At 46.8% G+C, this 25,294-nt stretch overlaps 1 protein-coding gene across 2 annotated transcripts; it reads left to right on the forward strand.

Annotated features, from left to right (window-relative positions):
• Positions 1–25,294, forward strand: LOC140207753 (myelin-associated glycoprotein-like). 2 transcript variants are annotated; one of them, XR_011888644.1, is made up of 9 exons: positions 1–119; positions 9,830–10,204; positions 11,392–11,697; positions 14,895–15,152; positions 16,402–16,683; positions 20,201–20,294; positions 20,819–20,897; positions 21,725–21,882; positions 25,239–25,294. XR_011888644.1 is itself a non-coding variant. In XM_072276312.1 (8 exons), exons 1-8 carry the CDS (start codon positions 65–67, stop codon positions 21,812–21,814), a joined length of 1,539 nt encoding a protein of 512 aa, XP_072132413.1. In that variant the 5' UTR covers positions 1–64; the 3' UTR covers positions 21,815–22,979. The 2 variants fall into 2 exon arrangements, 1 of the variants encoding a protein (XP_072132413.1); XM_072276312.1 differs by lacking the exon at positions 25,239–25,294 and having other exon boundaries at positions 21,725–22,979.

Genomic DNA, 25,294 nt, shown 5'->3' on the forward strand with positions numbered 1-25,294 from the left:
CAGGTCGGGCGGATGGGAAAACAAACCGAGTATTCGACTCCCGAATCGGCCAGTGCGATCAGCAATGTTCATGGCCACGTGCGGCTCTCTGGTTCTTTTCCTCTTGACGCTTCCCGAAGGTAAAATTATTTAAGCATAGTTTGTGAATGGTGTTACCTAGCGCATGGGAAAATGTCGGAGAAATGGGAGCAAAAATCTTTACTAAGCTTGAAGCAGGGCAAAGAAGATATTATTATGATCCACAGAGTGTTTCATAAGTTTAGGGTTGACATATTACAGTTGAATACGTTGGTGTGCTGTTATCATTTGTTGCTAAACAAAGAAAGAGAGAGAGTGAGTGTGTGTGAGAGAGAAAGAGTGAGTCTGAGAGTGTGTGTGTGTAAGAGAGAAATAGATAGAAATAGAGATAGAGGAGAGAGAAAGAGAGAGAGAGACGTTGTTATCGTTTTTCACCGGGTGTTGGTTAACTTATAAAATATATTCTGCGCTAAGATAGATGACATTTATGTGAATTAGAAAGAAGAGTTATTGCATTACACATTTAAAAGCGCGTCTAGTGAGCAGCGCACTTATCTAAGAATAAATTATTTTAAATATAATAATAGTAATAATCTATATTGATCCGTACCTATCAAAACATATCAACCGTTTTCCTTAAAATTCTGAGAAAGTGCCCGAATGTTTGATAAGACAAAAATATCTCTTACCAAAAGGAGAAATCACAAACAACCCATCAAAATATCGTCCTATTACTTGTTTACAAACTGTATATAAAATTGTAACACCATGTATCTCGCAACTACTCAGCACTCACTTAGATTACCATAATATACTTGCAGAAGCGCAGATTCTTCAATTCTAAATCAAGTCCGGCCAAAAAGCAGAAATCTTTCACGCTGTTATACTGAGTGCCATAAAGCACCTGATTCTGCCCCACACGTGGTTAATAGAAGCTCTTAAAATATCTAAGCTACACCCAATACCTGTGAAATTCCCACAGTAACTGGTGAAGTATTGGGACACTATAATCTATTAATATCCGTAAAAGAACAACCGCCGTTTGCAAAATCACATGGAGCCATTCCTGGTCGACTCTCTAAGCCCACTATTGTTTTGTACGGCTTTAAACCCGCTCTCTCGTTTACAGAATCGGGAGAAAATATAGTATAAAATCAGAAATAAGCAACCGAATTATACATTGCCACCGGCTTCTACAAATTGGCGGTTTAAAATTCACGCTCCTTCATCGTAAAGCAAACAATTAAGTCAAATATTAGAATTATTTGCTCATCAGGCTTGTTGAGGTAGGTATCTAGTACGTCTCTTCTTCTTTCTTCTCTTTCTCCATCTCCTCCTCCTCCTCCTTTCCTCATCGCTGATCCGCGAGTACTCCGTTAGTGCAGTGAGAATGGTCCAGGGACTGGGTTGCGTTCTGTGTGAGAGATGTGGGAATTCTATGAGAATTCCAGCCTCCAGGATAATCCCATCTACACCAGGTGCACAGAACCGCGACTCCTCGGGGAATGTGGTCAGGAACTGGAACTCCAGCTCGATTTCCTTCGGCTCACACGGGAGACTGAGGAAGTGATAGATAGGAGCTACAGGGAAGCCGTCACCCTCGGCTGCAGTGGGCGGGTTACTGGATGGCTGTCAGAAGAAGGAATGGAAATGGGTGGCCAGTACAGAGAACTCCCGTGCCGTTTCCCTCAGTAATGAGTATACTGTTATAGATACTGTTGAGCGGGACGAACTACCAGAGGGGAGCCGCAGCGCCGGGTCTCTGGTGCTCAGGGTCGGAAGAGAGGAGAGGTGAAGAGCACTGCAATATTGAGAGGAGAGTCCATGGATGGAGAAATAGTGGCGAGATTCTGTGGACGCGATGGAAACACCCGAATGGTGTCTTGCCTCCTAGATACCAGGGTCAGGGATATCTCGGGTCAGGTTCACGGTCTTCTGAAGGGGAAGGCGAACAGCTCGAAGTCTTGGCCCAAATTGGCAGCAATGACATAGGCAGGGTAATTGAGGAGGTCCTGAAGAGAGATGTCAGGGAGCGTGGTAGAAAGCTGAAAAGCAAGACAACAGGGTGATGGACTCTAGTTTGCTCCAGAGCCTCTCGCCAGTGATGGTAAGAATAGGAGAATTTGGCAGATAAATACGTGGCCCAGGAACTGGCGCAGGGGCCAGGGGACCAAATATCTGGATGATTGAGATTTCTGCTGGGGAAGGTACGACTTATACACATGGGACGGGTTACACCTGATCCCGAAGGAGACCAATATCTGTGCGGTCAAGTCTGCTAGAGGTCCTCTGGAGAGTTCAAACGAAATTGGCAGGGGGGTAGGAACCAGAATGATAGGGCTGAGGGTGGGGTAGTTGGTTAAGCAAATAGGAGCAGTGTGTAGTGAGACCGCTAGCAAGAATAGCCTGATGATGGGGCAACATCGTAGTCAAGGGGATGAGTTGAAACGTAAAAGGGGGACAAAGTGGAAAAGAGTGACGAATACAGGACTGCAGGTGTGAATTCTGACTTCACCGTCTACACCGATAGGTGGATGAACTTGTAGCACAATTGTGGACTGGCAGGTCTGATATCTGATACAAGTCGAGGGACCGAGCAGTATACCTCCCACGCATTCGCGGGCCGGGTATCCAAGGCGGGACGCTGACACGGTGGGAGAACGTATGAACCGAGCATCGTGCCGTCCCAGAGAACCCCGACGGGGTTGAGCGTACCCAAGCTCCCCAACCTGGGGGACACGGCTCCGCAGCGTGCCGTGGACTGATATCTGCTACCGGTGTGGCGAGACTGGCCATTTGGCCCGGTACTGCACCACGCCACAGCCCAGCGCAGCCACCGGGAAACGTCGAGCGGGCGGCGCCGCCTGAGACCTCCAGCAGAACCCCTCCGGTGCCGCCTCTCCGGGTGGACCGTTTGGGTGAAGAGCAAGGCTTGTCCACGGACTGCGTGGTGGAGGGCAGCAGATGCCTCGGAAGCGGACCGGCCATCCGCGCCAGGGTGCTTAAAGACGGTGGTCCGGCTGGCGACCGTGCGCTCATGAGAGGGAAGAGGTGACCGCGCATCGTAGTGGGAAAAAACACAGCGGATCACGCGGTGTGGCTGGCCGACATCCGCGAGTCCTGCATCATTGTCCTGGACCTGCTGTCCCGCCGGGGGCCCGTGTGGCTGTACCGGGGACAACACTCTACCCCGGCGCCGAAGGGCGGCTCCAGGACGCATACCAGGCGGTGCACCAATAACTACCACCGGTCTCACAGCGGCCCGCCACAGTGCAGCACAGCCCGCAGCGGCGGATCGCAACACAGCGGACCCAGGGGCAAGGGACGGTGGCGGCAATTCAGTTTGCATCCGGCGGTGGTCTTATAGTTAGACAGCGACTGCACTCCATTCGAAGTTTGAAGAGATTTGGTATGTCAACAAAAAACACTGAGAAACGTCTATAGATGCACCGTGGAGAGCATTCTGACAGGCTGATCACTGTCTGGTATGGGGGGCGAAGGGAGGGGGCTACTGCACAGGACCGAAAGAATCTGCAGAGGGTTGTAAATCTAGTCAGCTCCATCTTGTGCAAGCCTACAAAGTACCCAGGACATCTTCAGGGAGCAGTGTTTCAGAAAGGCAGCGTCCATTATTAAGGACCCCCAGCACCCAGGGCATGCCATTTTCTCTCTGTTACCATCAGGTCGGAGGTACAGAAGCCTGAAGGCTCACACTCAGCGATTCAGGAACAGCTTCTTCCCCTCTGCCATCCGATTCCTAAATGGTCATTGAACCCGTGAACACTACCTCCCTTTTTAATATATATCATGTTTGTTTTTGACGATTTTTATTCTATTCAATACACGTACATTGCAATTGATTTACTTATTTATTTGTTGTTGTTAATATTATTATTTCTTCCTCTATATTATGAAATAGCAATGAACTGCTGCTGCTAAGTTAACAAATTTCACGACACATGCCGGTGATAATAAACCTCATTCTGATCCTGGTCTAAATTTACTCAACTGTCAGATGAAACTTCCAAAGATTTTTTTTTTCATTATTGAAAAGAAAATTCAGCACTCCACGCGAGCATATGCATTCTGTTAAGAAGCACACACTACTAAGATTGAATGAAGTATAACCCAGAAACAATGAGGAAATGATCAGTACAAAAGGAAAAGAAAATGACCAGGGGAAGAGTGTGACCCTCCTTGGTAGACATCCCCCAATCTGGGCAGACTGTTTCCCTTGGCGTTCAAGGAAGAGTTCAAGGAGTTGAAGACTTCTGCCCAGAATCGGGCTCCTTGTGGCGTCACAGGACCACGTGGCTAACTTGAAAAGTATCAAAAACAGAATAAAAGACCAATAAACTGAAGACTATTAATGTAGAAAATGCCGAGAAAACAACCAGAATCAAACATTTCAGTTTCCTCCAGCAGTTTAACTGAATTTCATCACTTGCATAGGCACAATCACCTGGAAAAAGTCTTATTTACCACAATCTCCCTTTAAAATGCAAACTCATAAAAATCCCCTACCTCATTACAAATACACGCCTGGTCCAGTTTTTGTCACAATGCCAGGGCATTGAGAGCAAGAGTGGACCCAAATGCATGACACAACTTGTGAGGTTACTTAGATTTAGTTTATTGTTCGATACCAAGGGAGGAAGGCACGAGCAGGAAATAGCGAACTGGACAAGGACTCAGGACTACGACTAGGCTGGAACAAGGGTCTGGGCTTGGACTCAGAATCGGCTCCCAGAACTGGAGGAGACATGAAGAGGCTAGGGTATGGACTCCGAGCTCGAGACTGGGCAAAGACCCAGTACCTGGGTCTTGCGTCGGGCTCGGACCCCAGAACCAGGCAAGGACATGACATGGGCTAGGGAGAGGAGGTACATGGAAAACAGAGCCTCGGTCTCGGGAGAGCAGGTACATGTAACCATGGACACATTCACAGAACACAGAGTCGGGACACCTCCTTGGGTACAAGACATCGGGCCGGGACTCACACACAGAACAGAGAGTCGGGACCCCACCTTGGGTACAAGACATAGGGCCGGGACTCATGACCCCTCGCGGGGCAACAGCAAGACGGCCTGACTTATCCCACGGAGGCGAGGACGAGACAAGACAAGACCAAAGCACACCAGACAGTACCTATCTAGCCCTGGCGATGGAACTAGACCGAAGTGCAGGCGGGAGCTGCAGACGAGGGCTAGAGGCGAAAGGGGCAGAGAAGGGATTCAGACAAGGGAGTAGGACAGGAATCACAGACCGCCAGGGCCAGGACTTGACTTGGTACTTGCATGCCGCCAGGGACAGGACTTGACTTGGTGCTTGAATGCCGCCAGGGCCAGGACTTGACTTGGTGCTTCAATGCCGCCAGGGACAGGACTGGACTTGGTGCTTGAATGCCGCCAGGCACAGGCCTTGACTTGGTGCTTGAATGCCGCCAGGGCCAGGCCTTGGCTTGGCGCTTGAATGCTGCCGGGACCAGGACTTGGCTTGGTGCTTGAATGCCGCCGGGACCAGGACTTGGCTTGGTGCTTGAATGCCGCCGGGACCAGGACTTGGTTTGGTGCTTGAATGCCGCCGGGACCAGGACTTAGCTTGGTGCTTGAACGCTGCCAGAGCCAGGACTTGGTTTGGAACTTGAACGCCGCCGGAGCCAGGACTTGGCTTGGAACTTGAACGCCGCCGGAGCCAGGACTTGGCTTGGAACTTGAATGCCGCCGGAGCCAGGACTTGGCTTGGAACTTGAATGCCGCCGGAGCCAGGACTTAGCTTGGAACTTGAATGCCGTCGGAGCCAGGACTTGGCTTGGAACTTGAATGCTGCCAGAGCCAGGACTAGGCTTGGAGCCTCCGAGTAGTGGCGAGCTCTCTACTCGGCTCGGGAACAGTAGACAGCGGTTCTTGATTCCCTCCGTCAGGTTAACTGACGGTCCCACCTCAGTTAGGAAACTTTGCAGGCTCGCTTTGGCGAGGTAACTGGACAGGGTTGCTCCGGTGAGGAGAGGCGAATTACCGGCACTCGCTTCGGCAGAGAGTAGGCTTGCTCCGGCCAGATGACATCGGCATACCGTACCTTGGATGAATTTGCAGACGCTCCCGCGCCGAACGGCTGAAAGCCGGAGACTATAAACTACCGGTTCAGCCGAGTGTTAATTGCCTCTAATCACCAAAATCGAGGGGCAAGCGAAAACAGGGAATCAACGGTCCAGATCGTAACATAAACAAGGTAAATTTAAAGGGACCCCGATCCGGACAATGACAGTTTTCGAGTCTGGGTCCCGCAAATTGTATTCCGACCGATCCGTTATTGCAGACAGGACAATCCAGGATACCCGCCCAGACATAATAACACAGGATAAACAAACAAAGACCACTTACTGAATACATACAGCCATTCCAAACGCACAGAACATATAGAAACCGATATTCATGTAAATGTCCCTAAATCCACAATCCTAAACATCACTAGAATAGTCCGTAAGCTCCAAGCAATTGGGAAATGAGTGTGCGTGTTTATGCCCCTAGCCCACGTTTTACCAGCTTGAGCTCAGAAAAGTTAGAGGTACTAAGTAGTGAGGGGGGTGGAGGGGACTAACTGGAAATATAAGGATGGATTTAAAGGGAAAGAGAGAATAAGAAAATTTAAGAAAGACAACAGAACCAACGGAGTAGAAAGCTCAAGAAGGGATCGTAGAGTATGGCCAAGTGAAATAGGAACTGATACGGGAGGTGAGGGGAGTAATTAATTAAAAGTATTGTATATGAATGCACGAAGTACAAGAAATAAAGTGGATGAGTTTGAGGCACAGTTGGAAATTGGCAAGTGTGATGTTGTGGGAATAACAGAGACATGGCTTCAAGTGGACAGGGCCTGGGAAATGAATATTCAAGGATATACGTCCTATCGAAAGGACAGACTGATGGGCAGAGGGGGTGGGATTGCTCTGTTGGTGAGGAACAATATTCAGTCCCTTGTGAGGGGGGGATATAGAATCAGGAGACGTTGAGTCAGTATGGAAAGAACTGAGAAATTCTAAGGGTAGAAAGACCCTAACGGGAGTTATCTACAGGCCCCCAAACAGTAGTCTGGATGTAGGATGTAAGTTGAATCAAGAGTTAAAATTGGCATGTCGCAAAGATAATGCTACAGTTATTACGGGGGACTTCAACATGCAGGTAGACTGGAGGAATCAGGTTGGTACAGGACCCCAAGAAAGGGAGTTTGTGGAGCCCCTCTGAGATGGATTCTTCGAGAAGCTTGTATTGGAGCCTACCAGAGAGAAGGCAATTCTAGATTTAGTGTTGTGCAATGAACCGGATTTGATCAGGGACCTCGAGGTAAAGGAGCCAATAGGAGGTAGTGACCATAATATGATAAGTTTTAATCTACAAATTGAGAGGGAGAAGGGAAAATCGGAAGTGTTAGTATTACAGCTGAACAAATGGAACTATGGAGCTATGAGGGAAGAGCTGGCCAAAGTTCAATGGAACAATACCCTAGCAGGGATGACAGTGGAACAGCAATGGCAAGTGTTTCTGGGAATAATGCGGAAGGTGCAGGATCAGTTCATTCTAAAGAGGAACAAAGATCCTAAAGGGAGTAAGGGGAGGCCATGGCTGGCAAGGGAAATAAGGGATAGTATAAAAATGAAAGCGAATAAGTATAACATAGCAAAGATGTGTGGGAAGCCGGAGGATTAGGAAACTTTTAAATAGCAACAGAAGATAACTAAAAAGGCAATACGCAGAGAAAAAATGAGGTACGAAGGTAAACTAGCCAGGAATATAAAGGAGGATAGTAAAAGCTTCTTTAGGTATGTGAAAATGAAAAAAAAAGTTAAGACCAAAATTGGGCCCTTGAAGAGAGAAACGGATGAACTTATTATGGGGAACAAGGAAATGGCAGACGAGTTGAACAGGTACTTTGGATCTGTCTTCACTAGGGAAGGCAGAAACAATCGCCCAGATATAATAGTGACCAAAGGACCTAAGGGAATGGATGAATTGAAGGAAATTTATATTAGACAGGAAACGGTGTTGGATAGACTTTTGGGTCTGAAGGCTGATAAGTCCCCGGGACCTGATGGTCTGTATCACAGGGTACTTAAGGAGGTGGCTTTAGAAATCGTGGACGCATTGGTAATCATTTTCCAATGTTCGATGGATTCAGGATTAGTTCCTGTAGATTGGAGGGTGGCTAATGTTGTCCCACTTTTCAAGAAAGGCGGGAGACAGAAAACAGACAATTATAGACTGGTTAGTCTGACGTCAGTGGTGAGAAAGATGCTGGAGTCAATTATAAAAGATGAAATTATGACACATTTGGATAGCAATAACAGGATCAGTCTGAGTCAGCATGGATTTACGAAGGGGAAATCGTGCTTGACTAATCTTCTGGAATTTTTTGAGTATATAACTATGAAAATGGACAAGGGAGAGCCAGTGGATGTTGTGTACCTGGACTTCCAGAAAGCCTTCGATAAAGTCCCACATAGGAGATTAGTGGGCAAAATTAGGGCACCTGGTATTGGGGAAAGAGTACTGACATGGATTGAAAATTGGCTGGCTGAGAGGAAACAAAGAGTAGTGATTAACGGGTCCCTTTCGGAATGGCAGGCGGTGACCAGTGGGGTACCGCAGGGTTCGATGCTGGGACCGCAGCTGTTTTGTAAATGATTTAGTTGAAGGGATTAAAAGTAACATTAGCAAACTTGCAGATGACACAAAGCTAAGTGGCAGTGTGAAATGTGAGGAGGATGTTATGAGAATGCAGGGTGAACTGGACAGCCTGGGTGAGTGGGCGGATGCATGGCAGTTGCAGTTTAATGTGGATAAATGTGAGGTTATCCGCTTTGGTGGTAAGAACAGGAAGGCAGATTATTATCTAAATAGAGTCAAGTTAGGAAAAGGGGAAGTACAACGAGATCTAGGTGGTCTTGTACATCAGTCACTGAAAGCAAACATGCAAGTACAGCAGGCAGTGAAGAAAGCTAATAGCATGCTGGCCTTCATAACAAGGGTAATTGAGTATACGAGCAAAGAGGTCCTCCTGCAGCTATACAGGGCCCTGGTGAGACCACACCTGGAGTATTGCGTGTAGTTTTGGTCTCCAAATTTGAGGAAGGACATTCTAGCTATTGAGGCAGTGCAGCGTAGGTTCACAAGGTTAATTCCCGGGATGGCGGGACTGTCATATGTTGAAAGATTGGAGCGATTGGGCTTGTATACACTGGAATTTAGAAGGATGAGAGGGGATCTGATGGAAACATGTAAGATTATTAAGGGATTGGACACGCTGGAGGGAGGACGCATGTTCCCGCTGATGGGTGAGTCCAGAACCAGAGGCCACAGTTTAAGAATAAGGGGTAGGCCATTTAGAACGGAGTTGAGGAAAAAATTTTTCACCCAGAGAGTGGTGTATCTATGTAATGCTCTGCCCCAGAAGGCTGTGGAGGCCAAGTCTCTGGATGCTTTCAAGAAAGAGATGGATAGAGCTCCTAAAGATAGCGGAATCAAAGGTTATGGAGATAAGGCAGGAACTGGATACTGATTGTGGATGATTCAACCAGGTTCACAGCGAATGGCGGTGCTGGCTCGAAGGGCTGAATGGCCTACTCCTGCACCTATGTCTCTTGTCTATTGTCTGTCTATTGTCTATTGATATCAGTTTTGAATGTATATAATTATGGTGGCCGACTGTACATTAATGGGCCCACAAAGCTCACAACCAGTTATTTTCCACACTTGAAATGGTTTTGAATGAGCTTCTGGAGGAAATAATTACAGATCCTGTTTCTCATTTCCAGTTTCTACACAAATGACGGTGACGATGCAGCAAAACGTTTCGACGGTAGTGGGAGCTTGTGCCGAGATCGATTGCGCCTTTCGCATTCCCGACTTTCCCAGCAGACTGCGGGCACAGTGGTTGTCAACCAGATTTCGAAATACCCGACTTGAAGCCGTCTTTGAATATAATTTCAGTAGTCTCACTTTTTACCGTCGCAGCTCGATCGACCGAGCAGATTTCAGCGGCAAACCTGAAAAGGGAGACTGTTCTCTGCGAATAAATGATGCCAAGAAGAGAGACGAAGGTTCATATATATTCACAGTAGATATATACACGACCTTTCCCATTACGACCAATCGACCCGGAAGCTCACAATCCTTTCTCACTGTTTGGGGTGAGTGGTCCTAGTTTGTTTTGTAAACTTTCTCCAATTGTGCTTTCATGTAGATGTGAAGTCACGTCGGCGAGGAGAGGACGCTGCTAGACTGGTGACTACACACGCCATCCATTTTCATTACTAACGTGCAGTTATATCCGAATGCTAGAGTTTTATTAAATTAACTGAACTTCATAATCTCATAATCTGGGTATAACGCCAATCTGTCATGGCCAGCATCGCGCTTCTCCGGGCAATTTACACACGAAAGGGCAAAAACGATGTTTTCCTTCACTGGTTAAGCACAGAACACGAGTGAATATAGAAACACGCCGTGTGTGTTTTCATCTGGGGTTGTACGGGCCCCTGCTGACGTCTCCACCTCGGTCAACTACCGCCTTAATGCGGCAGCTCCCTCCCCAAACACAAAGACCACCAGGTGTTCGTTTGAAATACGTACCGATGTTTTCAGCGCCAGCGAGAGAACAGGTTCGTTGATTGAGAGTAGGGAGGCTGCGGGGAAGCAAGTAGGGTAAGGAATTCAGACGATTGCACTGGGGGACAGCATAGATTAGATGGAGCGAATGGTCCTACTCTTGGCGTTATACTGTCATACAGCTCAGAAACGGGACCTTCGGCACCCCGCGTTCACGCTGATATTTCCGCTCATCTGCCGCGATTTTGCTTTCCCGCAGTAGGGCCATACCTCAAGCACCTCACTGAGCGAGGTGGAGACGTCAAGTGGGGCATAGTTTATCGTAAAATAGTTATTACTAGGCAGTTTTACGTAACGTCTTTCTCTGCATAGACCTGCCCCCCAGTCCTCTTTTAAAAATCTGTCTCTCTGTAACGCACGTGCCTTGATTTTTACACACTCTTACCATGAGATAGCATTTTCACCCTCTCCCCAACCCGGGCCTCTTCTCTAATTCCATCAGGTCACCGCTCCTTGGAAAACAAACCAGTTTGCCCAATCTCTGCCCATAACTCCAGCTCTCCAATCTAGTCAAAGGCCTGGTGAATCTCCGCTGCACTCTCCCCGGAGCACACACTACCTTCCTCTGGCGGGCCGACCATTACCGTACGCAAAACTCCGTGCTGAAGGGAGACAGTGAAATAGCGAGGTGTCATGATTTCTACGTTTCTTTTACTTATATCTGTATTATTGAAATTTACACCCTTCTGAACGCGTTCTTCTGTTCTAGAAAAGCCCCGGATCTCGGTTGGTGAGGATCTGATCGCTGGACAAAGGGCGCGTTTGACCTGCTCCATTCCCGACAGCTGTTCCAGAGACAAACTGGAATTAAAATGGATAGTTTCAGTTCACGTGGTTACGGCACAGGACAGCAAAGCGGAAGGGAAGGTTGTCAGTGAAGGTCCTGGCACTCGGGTGGTGACGTCGGCGCTCACGTTCACTCCCTCACTCGCTCACCACGGGGAATCTCTGGGATGCGCTGTTTTAGCGAAGGGCGTCCAAAGGGCCAAGGAAAATATTACCATGGACGTCAAAGGTAAGCATGTGTTCTCAAAGAGGAAACGGGACACGAGAAAATATATGAATGTTTGCTGCCTCCTCAGGTGTATCAATTCCTGGTGTGTCTGTCCAGTGTTGTCACGAAATTAATCGAAACACACGGCGCACTGCTGCCCTACACGGGCGGTCAAGTTACGAAACTGAGATTTCACTCAGTAACACTTTGCTGGTAGTTCTGTGAAATGCTGTTAGTATACAATTTTGATCCAGTTTTAATCAGTGGACCGAGGTTTGAACAGAACGGCTGAAAATAGCGGCAGAATAGGCGGCTCTGCTCATTAGCACAGTTGGGATCGGTTGCGCATTGTGGCCTCTCTTACACTGGAGGAACCAAGCGCCCATTCGCTTTGCGGGGAAATACCTGAGACTGCGGGAAGAATGCTGAGTTTCCCGTTATCCGCTACTTTAATTATCCCGGCAATACTGGAGACTGCGGGAAGAATGCTGAGTTTCCCGTTACCCGCTACTTTAACTATCTCTCCTACTCCCGCGTCCGTGACCTTCCGCACTGTCACAAAGAGACCCAATGCAATCCTAAGGAACGGAATGTTTGCGAATCTTGCAGTTAGCCGCCTTGATATTAATCTCCCCAGTTATATATGACTCCTCGATCATGCTGTTTGTCTGATGAAAGGTTGTATTTGTCGGTCAGTCTCCCTCACCTTCCAACTGTATTTTCTGGCCTATTGGGCATGACCCATCGGTCAGATTGATAAGATTATATTCTCTTTACAAATTAACGACACATTCCTCATTCAGTAGACTTAACCGACATTTAATGGTTAAATATTTGACACCATCATAGGAAAGTGTTCCACTGTTCGCTACCTCCCAGTACTACCTCCCCCCTCCCTTTCAGTCACATGTCCGGAGCTGTTTCGCCTTCTTTCTCATATCCGATTGATCTCAGCCCCGCAAGATTAATTATTTTATTTTTATATTTATGCTGATTATCCTGTTATTTTTCTCTGATGTTTCCCATTTTTATATCGCATATTTATGTTCTTAACCTTATCCATCTCTCTGCCATGTCGATCTTTACCCATGTCCTCCCGTCTATTGAGGGACACGGATCCCACATTTCTCTGTGGCCGGGAATTACTCGGTTCCACCTCTTCCCAGTGGATAAGTATCGTATCGCTCTGTCATGAATATCTTATCCTGTGTCATCTGTATGAATAAACCTCTTCCCGAGATCCATCGGACGGAAATACCCGGCGGATGGAGACGTCACAATGTCACACACGTCATCGAGACGTTAATCCATCTGTGCCATCTGCCTCGTGCACTCAACCTCACGCGATAGTCAGACCATTGCAACATGAAGCCAAGAGCATCCCTGTGTTCCCCCTGTCTTTCTTCCTGAGACGGGAACAGTGCCCAATGTCCCCGGTGTTGTCACCACAAATACACCCATTGTCATGTGTTGGCTCGTATTTTCAAATCCTCTTGGAGTAAGGACCAACGCACATTTTGCTGCCTTTAATTTTTGTCTCACCTATTATCTTTGCTTCCAATGAACACTTATTTGCGAACATTTGGGCAAACTCTCCCAACCCAAGTCGATAACTTACATTTATCGAACTGAAGCTGCTCCTGCCATGTGCTTTCCGACTCATTCAACCTCTCTAAATGTACTGTACGTGAAACCATTTATTGTGACTTCTGACAGCTCCTGCCCCGTTTCCTATCTCGTGTCGCTGTCAGAAACACGGCAAAATCCGACAATCGCAACGAAACGGACAGACTATTATTTAAATGGGGAAAGAATTCAAAGTTCTGAAATGCAACGGGACTTGGGAGTCCTCGTACAGGATACCCTTAAAGTTAACCTCCAGGTTGAGTCAGTAGTGAAGAAGGCGAATGCAATGTTGGCATTCATTTCTAGAGGAATGGAGTATAGGAGCAGGGATGTGATGTTGAGGCTCTATAAGGCGCTGGTGAGACCTCACTTGGAGTACTGTGGGCAGTTTTGGTCTCCTTATTTAAGAAAGGATGTGCTGACGTTGGAGAGGGTAGAGAGAAGATTCGCTAGAATGATTCCGGGAATGAGAGGGTTAACATATGAGGAACGTTAGTCCGCTCTTGGACTGTATTCCTTGGAGTTTAGAAGAATGAGGGGAGACCTCATAGAAACATTTCGAATGTTAAAAGGCATGGACAGAGCGGATGTGGCAAAGTTGTTTCCCATGATGGGGGAGTCTAGTACGAGAGGGCATGAGTTAAGGATTGAAGGGCGCCCTTTCAGGACAGAAATGCGAAGAAATTTTTTTAATCAGAGGGTGTTGAATCTATGGAATTTGTTGCCACGGGCAGCAGTGGAGGCCAAGTCATTGGGTGTATTTAAGGCAGAGATTTATAGGTATCTGAGTAGCCAGGGCATCAAAGGTTATGGTGAGAAGGCGGGGCAGTGGGACTAAATAGGAGAAAATGGATCAGCTCATGATAAAATGGCGGAGCAGACTCGATGGGCCGAATGGCCTACTTCTGCTCCTTTGTCTTATGGTCTTATGGTCTTATGGAAACGCCATGTTGATGGAGCAGGGGTAGGAGGCTTTTCTGACAACTGGATGTGAATTTCACTTGATTATGCCCCGACACACTTCGAATTCACAATTGGTGTAAATACCCACAGTAAAATAATCCCTGTTGATTAGAGCGTACGGCATTATTGATTAGAGTAACGCGGGAACGGAGGGCCCTGTGAGCTTCGGGAAAGGGCGGGAAACATTCCTTGTCAGACGCTTGAGGAACCAACGGTGTTCCTGAATTGTCAGAGTCCGGATTAACAAAGGAGCCAGAAAACCCAGTTACACCACGTCCGATTTATTATTATTATTTTTATTATTATGATTATTGTTGTTGTTGTTGTTATTGGTGGTATTATTATTATTATTATTATATGCTACCAGTCACGTGGCAGAAGACTAACGCCATTGGACTGCTCAGTACAATTCCGATCGTTTCCTGTATTTCAGGGCAGACAGAATTCCTGCCCATTGTTGGTTTCACATACTGTAAGACGCCTCGTCATAGTTGTGGTTGGGTAAAAGTGATATAGCTTAAAGGTTTTCAGAATGGAAACATTTTTAATGAATTCTAAGTATGGAACACTGAATTTAAATCGATTTGATTTTCGAAGGAGAACATTTATTATTCTATGTTTTATTTCAGAACTTCCTCAGAAACCGACCGTCAATCGGTCAGTGGTCGCGCTGGAAGGCAGCTCCATCTCACTGTACTGCAGAAGCTGGGGGACAATTCCCGTCACTTTACTTTGGGTGAGAAATGGAGAGGATATCGGTGCATCTTCGACCGGAGAATTGAAGGTGCTTCTGCGTGATGTCACATCAGTAGACGAGGGGAAATATTGGTGTTTGGCTGTAAACGACGTGGGCGTCTCCAACAGCTCTACCAGCGTTTCCGTTCAGTGTGAGTGTGGGTGATATTCTACTCAGGCAGTCGCCTCCTCGCTCTCTGCGTCCAAGTTTGGCCCACTGGTTTGTTCGCTTCTTTAGCAGAGTAGGACACGGCACCGCACCCCATCGCAAGTGTCGGCTGGTTTCCAGGGTCAATAGAGTTCAAAGGTGAGCTGAGGGCAGTCTGCAAGTGTCGGCTGGTTTCCAGGACCTACATACCACACCCGCGGAAGCAAGCGGAGCACCGGCAGGAAACGCTCCCGGTCACGGGGAGGATGCATAATCTCTTTACAGACGATGGCAAACAAGAGAAAATCTGCAGATGCTGGAAATCCGAGCAACACACACAAAATGCTGGAGAAACTCAGCAGGCCAGGAAGCATCTACGGAAAAGATCCTGATGAAGGGCCTCGGCCCGAAACGTCGGCTGTACTCTTTTCCGCAAATGCTGCCTGGCCTGCTGAGTTCCTCCAGCATTTTTTTCTGGGTTACAGACGATGGAAAGCTTTTCCCTCGCCTCTACGCCCCCTTGTCACTTCTATTGACGTAGCCAGTTAAACATGAGTCCTGACGCTCAATCGATCCCGGTTCAGTCCTGAACCCCGCTACTGACTCTGGGGATTTGCCATATATTTCTATCGCTATGACCACCTAGATTTCCACTCATACCTAAATTTGCTACGAAATCCCCAAAATCTGATTGATTTTCCTGGCAACCTTAAATTTACTGGAATATCTCAGCGTGTATGTATGAAACGCAGGAACATAGGAGTTCTGAATTGTCTTACTACTAATTTCCCGCCAACTTCCTGTGACAAAAGTCACCTTATCTGAACAAATCACACGCAGCGGACGCTATTTAAAAACTTTTTGCACTGAGAACAGTGCGGTGCCTAATGGCCACTCAAGTGCTCACGTCTGACGCAGGTTAGAATGTGTTTTATAACACTCTCCCGTCGCAATGAAGTGGCTCAGTGTCCCAGATAAACGAAGGGAGCCCCGGGTATTTTCTCGATTTGTTCTTTAAGAGTTGTCCCATCTAAGCGGCTGCCCCGAATAAACGATCGCGCAATTAACCGAAACCGCTGTATATAATTATCGTTATATATTTGGTAATATTAAATATAATTAACTAGTAATTGCCGTTTTGCAGTTTTTTTTACATAATTCAGTAAAATCAATCTACATTTAGAGTGTGTTCCGCAGCGTGAATTTGTCACCAGTTGTAAGCATTCGTTTCTCACTTGTCGTTCCATATCCAGACAGACCCAAAACTGAACTGGCGTGCACCAGCACTGAGACCGTGACGAACTGTGTTTGCAAGGTCAGAGCCAACCCTCCGGCAAACGCTTCATGGAGCATCGACGGGGAAGCCCTGGCGGAGCTCAGGTCGGAGGATGTGGTCGCGGTCTGGGAGACGGACGGGAACGTGATACGGAGCTCAGTGAATCTGACCCGTGCAGATAGAATGGGAAATGCGATTTCATGTTCTGCAGGGAATACCCACGGTTACCGCGCCTCTGAATACCCGCTCCGTTCCGAGGGTGCATATTATAACTATCAGTAATTTGAGGGAGTGAGAATGGTGAACCAGATTTTCTCCTATTTAGTCAAATTTACCCAAATCAAGTCAGTAGATGAAGCAAAGTCCATTTGGATTAAAGACTGACTGTCAGACAGTAACACACATAAAATGCCGGAGGAAATCAGCAGGTCAGGCAGCGTCTGTGGAAAAGCGCACAGTTTCGTGCCGAGACCTTTCATCAGTCCTCCAGTGTTTTCTGCTCAGTTCCTGCTGAGCTCCTCCAGCATTTTGTGTGTGTTGCTTGGATTTCCAGCATCTGCAGATTTTCTCTTGTTTGTGATCACAGAGTAGCGCCCAGCAGAATTAGACCCGACGGCTTTTCATGTCCATGTTGACTAACAAGTATTTACAATACTAATATCATTTTACCTGCTATTAGTCTTAGACTTCTATGCGCTTACAAATTAACGGCTCAACGAGATATTTCCTGTTTCCTTCACTAACTTCTCACTTACTGCATTTCACAATCCAACCACCCCCGGCTGAAGAAATGCGTCAAATCTCCTCCGACTGTTTTACACCTCGCCTTAAACCCGTGCCCTGCAGCTTTCCATACCTTTGATATGAGGATAAATCTGCGCTCTCTGTCCATATACCCTGTGGTCAGAAAGGCACTGTGGTCAGTGGCAACGGGTGGTCAGAGCTCCTCCGGCCAATATTCTTGCCAGGAAGTTTGGTATTGAGTGAGCATAACCTCAGCCGATTCATCGTGAATTCCTGGTGCCCGACAGCATCGATGGGCACCTGACAGCTGACTTTCAAATGGCCACATGCTGTATATGTATATAAACTATATTTTAAACATATCTAAGTCGAACGTTTAGGAATAGCTAATTTATTAATTATTGAAAGAAGACAATGCGAATGACGTTCGTGATTAAATCATATGTCAACTTTGACATGAAGTTAAAATTGACTGTGATTTCCAGACAGACATTGGCGGAGAGAGGATTGGATCCCAAAGAGAATTTTGTCTTGGACCTTCAGTTTACCGCGCAAAAGGCGGCTGAACGTGGGTTACGGATAAATGTCTTTCTAGAGCCGTATGACGTGGGAACACGGTTTCGATCCATTAAGCTCGTTCTGGTCGTAATTCTCCACTCATCCGACATTAACCCAATTTTAAATTATCTCTACATGCTCATAACATCCCCTACCACAACCCATATTCCACCAGTTATGAACACTAGAGTCAATTTAGGGTGGAATGTGGAAGCTTTACGGAGGGAGCAAAATAGGTTTCCCAGCGTGCTGTCCGGGTGAGTGAGCATGTTTTATGAGAATAGACTGAGTGAATTGGGATTATCTTTTCACTTTGGACTGAAGGGACATGAGTGTTATGGTTCGGTCCGTGAAGTCCGCGTTCTGGTTCACAGTCCAGTCCATCGTTCCTTATTCCAGGTTTTCTGGTTTTCCCTTATCGTGTTGTGTCCCTTAATTGAGGCACATGATTCTCATTTTGGGCTGGCTACATAAACAGCTCCTGGGTTCAACTTCAGGTGCTGGACTGTTCCCTCCCCTTCCCCTTACTTCTGAAGTCTCGCCTGCTACCTTCTCGTGTGTCCTCGCCTGTAACGCCGTCAGGTTCAACTGCCAGGGCAAGATCGGGGCCTTGCTGTGTCTGGATAAGGAACTGTCTTTCGTTGTTTGGAACTGTGTCCTCACCTTCGCTAGGTAGGTCCGGCCGTTTGCCGCTACCTTGAGTTGAAACTGTCTCTGTGTCCACGCCTTCGCTAGGTAGGCCCCACCGTTTTCCACTACGTTGTTTTGGGAACCGTCTCGTCGTTTTCAGCATTCTGTGTATGACACCCGGCCCTACGACCTGTTCCCAAGGAGGAGTCCCGGCTCTGTGTTCCATGTTCCTGGCTCTCAAGACCAAGGATCTGCGTTCTGTGTTCCTGTTCTCCCTCGACCAAGGCTCTGCGTTCCTGTTCTCCCTCGACCAAGCCAAGGCTTCGTGTTCTCGTCGTGTCCATGTGCCTCGCTCAGGCCAAGAATACCTCGCTCTGCCCGGTACTGGCTTCCCTCGTCCTGTCTAGGAGTCTCACGTCCAGTCCTGTTGCCACTCCTTGTACCGTAGCCACGTTTTGTCCTCGCCTAGATCCGGGGACCGAGCCCGAGTCAAGACCCAGGTTCCGGGCCCCTGTCCAGTCTCTGGCTCGGAGTCTTTGTACAGGTTCCAAGTTCCTATTTCCTCGACCACTTCCCGGTTTCCTAGTCTAGTCCTAGCCCAGGCCCTGTACAATATCCTAACCTCGTCCAGGGCCTGTGTCTTGTCCAGCGTCGTTTCTTCCCCACTTTCCTTGCTTACTTGACACGCCCAGTCCTGTTCCTAGTACTTCAGTGTGTGTGTGTCTTACATTTGGGTTCGCTCCCAGCGGCCCGCCCCCCATGAAAATGAGAGGAGACTCGATATTTTTTTTTAACTGTTGACTGAAGAGACATGAGAGGAGACTGGATAGTTTATTTTTTTCACTGTTGACTGAAGAGACATGAGAGGCGACTGGATAGTTTATTTTTTCACTTTGGACGGAAGGGACATGAGATGAGACTCGATAGATGTTTAGCAAATGTTAAGTGACATGGATTGCCACATAGTTTTCCCCTACGGGCGCAAATGGCTAATACGAGAGGATAATAATTTTAAGGAGATTAACGTATGGGGGGGTGGTAGGTAGATGTCAAAATGAAGTATTTACCACAGACAGTGATAGGTGCGCGGGACCTCTGCGAGGGTACTTGCAGACGCAGACGTATCGGCGACATTGAAGAAACTTGGGTAGGCAGATGGATGGTAGAAAATGGACTATAAGAGAGAAGTGTTACGTGATAATAGAGTCGGCGAAGAAGACGGCACAACATCGGGGTCTGAAGGGATGAATTGTGGTGTAGTGTTCTGTTCGAGATTTTAATTCGGCTTTGGGTGTAGAACCCGGAGGACACCCGCCGGTCACCGAGAGAAGGCAAAAATCTACCTACAGTACTGGAGGTCAGAATGAACCTAGATTTCTGGATTAATATTGTAATAACTGAACTTGTTGCGCCAGTTTCTTCGCCTTTTCGAAGAACCAGCTACTAACGTCAGTAGCTTTTGGCGCGTGATCATGGCCGTAACTTCTTTGAATCCTTTATGTGATTTGCAATGATGTTTGATAACTGCTCCTTTTTTGTGGTTAGTTTGCGCATAGTTTCATTTACGTACGGTGCAGTGAGAGGATTTTCATACACACCACGTTTTCCAGTGAGTAACATACCAGATAAAACCACGGAGCCTCTAATAGTCTCTTAAAACGTGCAATAGGGGTGGTCTTTGTGCTCACATTTCACAAGAGAGCTGCGGGAGGAATCGCAAATTACAATCATGTAGACATAACATGCGGTGAATTCTTTTTTAGGGGATGGGTCTGCATTCTGAAAGCACGTTATCAAAATATCAGTTCTGATGGCTCATTCCGTGCCCTTGTTCGCCATTTCAGGAACAGAATTCCGGACGATCTGCTTGACAGCAGGCGGGGTGGGAGCCGGCTTTGTCATTCTGATTGTCGTCCTCTGCACGATTGCAGTGTGCCGGTATGTATGATTTGTAACCCAGGGGAGGTAGTGCCCAATGCCAACCAGTTTCGGTAAATAATCCAAATTTCGTTCATTGCCACTCAAAGGAGAATCTGACCATCTGCCTTAAAGGAGCAATAAACTGGAATTTAGAAGGACAATTTCAGAGGCCGAATTAAGACAGCGTGGGATTGAACAATGAATTCTACATACGTTGTTCCACTTAATTCGATGTTTCCTTGTGTTTTCACTCCGAAAACTTCGAACATTTTTGTTTGTATTTTAAACGACCACGCTCTGTAAACATGCTCACCCGTTTTTAATTTGGGCAAACATTAAAGGCTGTACAATAAATAACCCTCACGTTTACTTTGTGCGCGACATGATAAGGCGGCTCCACTCGAACTATTCTGAACGAGAATGCCGGGGGATAAACCATAAGAGACACAGTTATTGAAATATTGCTCCTCGTCGCGGTGCCGCTGCAAATCATTTCTATGGTTTGCAACCAATTTGTAACCCGTCTCTGTTTGGTGCTTTAGGAAGCAACGACAGAAAGCTGCAGCTGTTTCCGAGTTTTCGATCGTCTACAGTACTGTGACGCCTTCAATAAATTTCATGGTAAGCAGCGTCAAACTGGAGTGACATTTTCATGTAACGTAGTTTGCTTTTATTCAGCCGGTTATACTTCACAGGCAAGAGAGTCGTTGCAAATAGTGTTGTGATACTTGGCGAGGCCGTGCTGATGGCTGTATTGGTGGGAATGAGGAGCCGATGGGCCGCTGGACACTGAAGGAATGGCAAATATCTTCTTTCACATTTCGATGCTCTTTTGCTTGGTCTTGCCTTGATATTTGCTAAAAACGCTTTCTCTTTTTCGTTGCCTTGATAAGAAGAATTGAATCAGCTACTAGGTTTAGTGTTTTAATATTACGCTGCTGCTCTGCAGCCGTTTGGGAAATTAGTAACCCACCATCAATCAGGGGGTCATAATCTATTGGTATAAAGTTTACACGGTGTTCTCGTTATATCGTGGGTTTCCCGTGAGTTCCATCCCCGACACCCACCCTAAATGTCAAAGGTCACAATGGAACGACTTGCAGCTCCGTGACAAAAATGTATCAACGTGGCTTGAGTGGACAGACTAAAGAGACGTTAAGGTGTCTGGATTTGGAGAGAAAGCAGAGGGGAATACGGCTGATCTGATGTGAAGAGTAAATGAGCGGTGGTTGGTGGGATAATCCAAAATTCAACGTAATTATCTTATTGTCTTCAGAAAATATAATGGAACTCCCATCAAAATATAATGGAACTCCCATCAAAATATAATGGAACTCCCATCCAGAATTGAAAAGATTTTCATCCGGATTTCGCTTGTGTCCATTCTTCACTTCCAAGCCAAATATAAGCTTTGTCTTTATGTGGAATACAAATATGTTCTCTTGCAGGGCGTCGCCCAGGAATCGTGTCGTGTTGGCGACCCGCAGCCGACTCAAAGAGACGAGATCGTCTATGCTGATATCAAGTTCCAGAAGTGAAATGTACAGCAACTGCTTTGGACTGAAGTGTCACACCGGTGATAATGTAGCTCATGGAACATCAAACGGTAGAGCAAAGGAGCTCTTCGTTCACCGTGATCCGCCCAACTGACGAAGCTAATGACGCCTGATCCCTTCTGTCCTGTCATTGGTCGGAACCACCGTCTTCATTTGCATATCTATCGGCATTCCAAGCGTCTGTATCGTATTTACTCCGCTACAGAGCGTCCAGACACCCACCACTCTCCGTGTAGAAACACCCGACCCGTACATCTCCATTTTAGCATTAAAACCGTTTGCTTTCGCCTTAGACATTTCCGCCATGGGGAAAAGATGCCGGTTTTCAATCGATGCCTCTCGTAATTCTATAAAAGATTTACAGGTCTCCCCTTAGTCTCCAAAACTGTAGAGGAAACAAACCAAGTTTGCACAACCTCTCTTTAAATCCCTTATCCTCTAATCCAGGTAGCATTCTGTTGAACCCGTTCGGCACCCACCCAGCGCCTCCACAACACATAATGGGGGAAGAAGAATTCTGCACTGTGCTTCAATTGCGGCTGAACCAGCGATTTATCGAGCTGTCTTCCTTACTGCCCAAACTACCTTTTCTGGAGATATGGTTCCATTGTCCCTCTGTGCAGCGACGCTGTTAATCGCAAATTCATTAACTGTGTCCCTCCCCTTTACTCCAGACCTCCCAATGCACAACACCTCACACTTGCCCGAATTAACTTCCATTTGCCCATATCTACATCAGATAGACAGTGCTCTGTTATTCGGCAAAGCACTACGCTATCCATTAAGGCAACAATCTTTGCGTCATTACCAACATCACAAACACACTCTACCAAGTTTCAGCCAAGCCCCATGCAGTATGTATAGAGGTACCAACCCGGGTCCCTGAGGGACACCGCCAGGTAAAGTTTGAGTCAGAGTAAGATCTAACGACCACTACACTCTGTCTTCAATAGGAAAGGCAATTCTGTATCCAAACAGCCGAGTGACACTGCTTCCTATAAGTTAGCAAAGATGATCCTGAAATCGCCGAGCACTAGAAGACCCGCGAGTTTTAAAATCTATGGTTTATACAGCGTTTAGTAACAAACAAGTTACTTGAAGCAAATTTATGGAGACAAGGTTTTGAATAAAAAATATTTATAGTATGCTCTACATCAAAGTGGGAACATAACCGCGCGGTAAGAGAGCCACTAAGATCCCTGTTGAATTCTGCTGTCTGGTGGTGTTTGTGTGTCGAGTTCCAAAATTCCCCATGTGAACGGAGGTGGAGTGGGATCCTCGGATATTCCACTTTCCTGCAAGATTCCCAATACGCGTCTCGACGGTTCAATAGAAATTAGGCCTTTATTTCCATTAGAAAGTAGAACATAGAACATAGAATAGTACAGCACAGTACAGGCTCTTCGGCCCACAATGTTGTGCTGACCCTCAAACCCTGCCTCCCATATAACCCCCCACCTTAAATTCCTCCATATACCTGTCTGGTAGTCTCTTAAATTTCACCAGTGCATCTGCCTCCACCACTGACTCAGGCAGTGCATTCCACGCACCAACCACTCTCTGAGTAAAACACCTTCCTCTAATATCCCCCTTGAACTTTCCACCCCTTACCTTAAAGCAACGTCCTCTTGTATTGAGCAGTGGTACCCCGGGGAAGAGGTGCTGGCTATCCACTCTATCTATTCCTTTTTAAAATCTTGTATACCTCTATCATGACTCCTCTCATCCTCCTTCTCCCCAAAGAGTAAAGCCCTAGCTCCCTTAATCTCTGATCATAATCCATATTCTCTAAACCAGGCAGCATCCTGGTAAATCTCCTCTGTACCCTTTCTAATGCTTCCACATCCTTCCAATAGTGAGACGACCAGAAATGGACACTGTACTCTAAGTGTGGCCTAACCAGAGTTTTATAGAGCTGCATCATTACCCCGCGACTATTAAACTCTTTCTCTCGACTTATGAAAGCTAACACCCCATAAGCTTTCTTAATTACCCTATCTACCTGTGAGGCAACTTTCAGGGATCTGTAGACATGTACTCCCAGATCCCTCTGCTCCTCCACACTACCAAGTATCCTGCCATTTACTTTGTACTCTGCCTTGGAGTTTGTCCTTCCAAAGTGCACCACCTCACACTTCTCCGGGTTGAACTCCATCTGCCACTTTTCAGCCCTCTTCTGCATCCTATCAATGTCTCTCTGCATTCTTCGATAATCCTCTACACTATCTACAACACCACCAACCTTTTGTGTCGCCTGCAAACTTGTCAACCCAAACTTCTACCCCCACATCCAGGTCGTTAATAAAAATCACGAAAAGTAGAGCTCCTAGAACCGATCCTTGTGAGACACCACTTGTCACAACCTTCCAATCCGAATGTACACCCTCCACCACGACCCTCTGCCTTCTGCAAGCAATCCAATTCTGAATCAACCTGGCCAAACTTTCCTGGATCCCATACCTTTTGACTTTCTGAATAAGCCTACCATGTGGAGCCTTGTCAAATGCCTTACTAAAATCCATATAGATCACATCCACTGCACTACCCTCATCTATATGCCTGGTCACCTCCTCAAAGAACTCTGTCAGGCTTGTTAGAGACGATCTGTCCTTCACAAACCCATGCTGACTGTCCCTGATGAGACCATGATTCTCTAACTGCCCATAGATCCTATTTCTAAGAATCTTTTCCAACAGCTTTCCCACCACAGACGTAAGGCTCACTGGTCTATAATTACCCTGACTATCGCTACTACCTTTTCTGAATAAGGGGACAACTTTTGCCTCTCTCTAATCCTCCGGTAACATTCCCGTGGACACCGAGGCCATAAAGATCCCAGCCAGAGGCTCAGCCATCTCATCCCACGCCTCGTGAAGCAGCCTGGGGAATATTCCATCAGGCCTCGAGTACTTCTCCGTCCTAATGCATTTTAACAACTCCAACACCTCCTCTCCCTTAATATCAACATGCTCCATAACGTCAACTTCACTCATATTGTCCTCACCGTCATCAAGTTCCCTCACATTGGTGCAAACAGAAGAGAAGTATTCATTGAGGACCTCGCTCACTTCCACAGCCTCCAGGCACATCTTCCCACCTTTATCTCTAATCGGTCCTACCTTCACTCCTGTCATCCTTTTGTTTTTCACATAATTGAAGAATGCCTTGGGGTTTTCCTTTACCCTACACGCCATGGCCTTCTCATGCCCCCTTCTTGCTCTTCTCAGCTCCTTCTGTAGCTCCTTTCTTGCTACCCTATATTCCTCAATAGATCCATCTGATCCTTGCTTCCTAAAGTGAATTAAAAGATGATGGACGCAGAATTCCTGCAAAATGACTGATGGACAGTGTGGCTGAAACAGTTGTAAATTTTCTCTTTATGACGATGACTTGTCAATCTTTTCAGATGCATGCATCGACAACCGAAGACTTTGTTGTGGAAGAGACATAACTGAACACTAG

This window comes from Mobula birostris, chromosome 13 (genome assembly GCF_030028105.1).
Source record: "Mobula birostris isolate sMobBir1 chromosome 13, sMobBir1.hap1, whole genome shotgun sequence".
NCBI classification, from domain to species: domain Eukaryota; kingdom Metazoa; phylum Chordata; class Chondrichthyes; order Myliobatiformes; family Myliobatidae; genus Mobula; species Mobula birostris.

Excerpts from the sequence above, each read along its gene's own strand:
- LOC140207753 (XM_072276312.1), top strand. The coding sequence starts at position 65 with ATGTTCATGGCCACGTGCGGCTCTCTGGTTCTTTTCCTCTTGACGCTT. Across the intron at positions 10,205-11,391 it reads ATCCTTTCTCACTGTTTGGG|AAAAGCCCCGGATCTCGGTT; the intron begins GTGAGTGGTCCT and ends CTTCTGTTCTAG. Across the intron at positions 11,698-14,894 it reads TATTACCATGGACGTCAAAG|AACTTCCTCAGAAACCGACC; the intron begins GTAAGCATGTGT and ends GTTTTATTTCAG.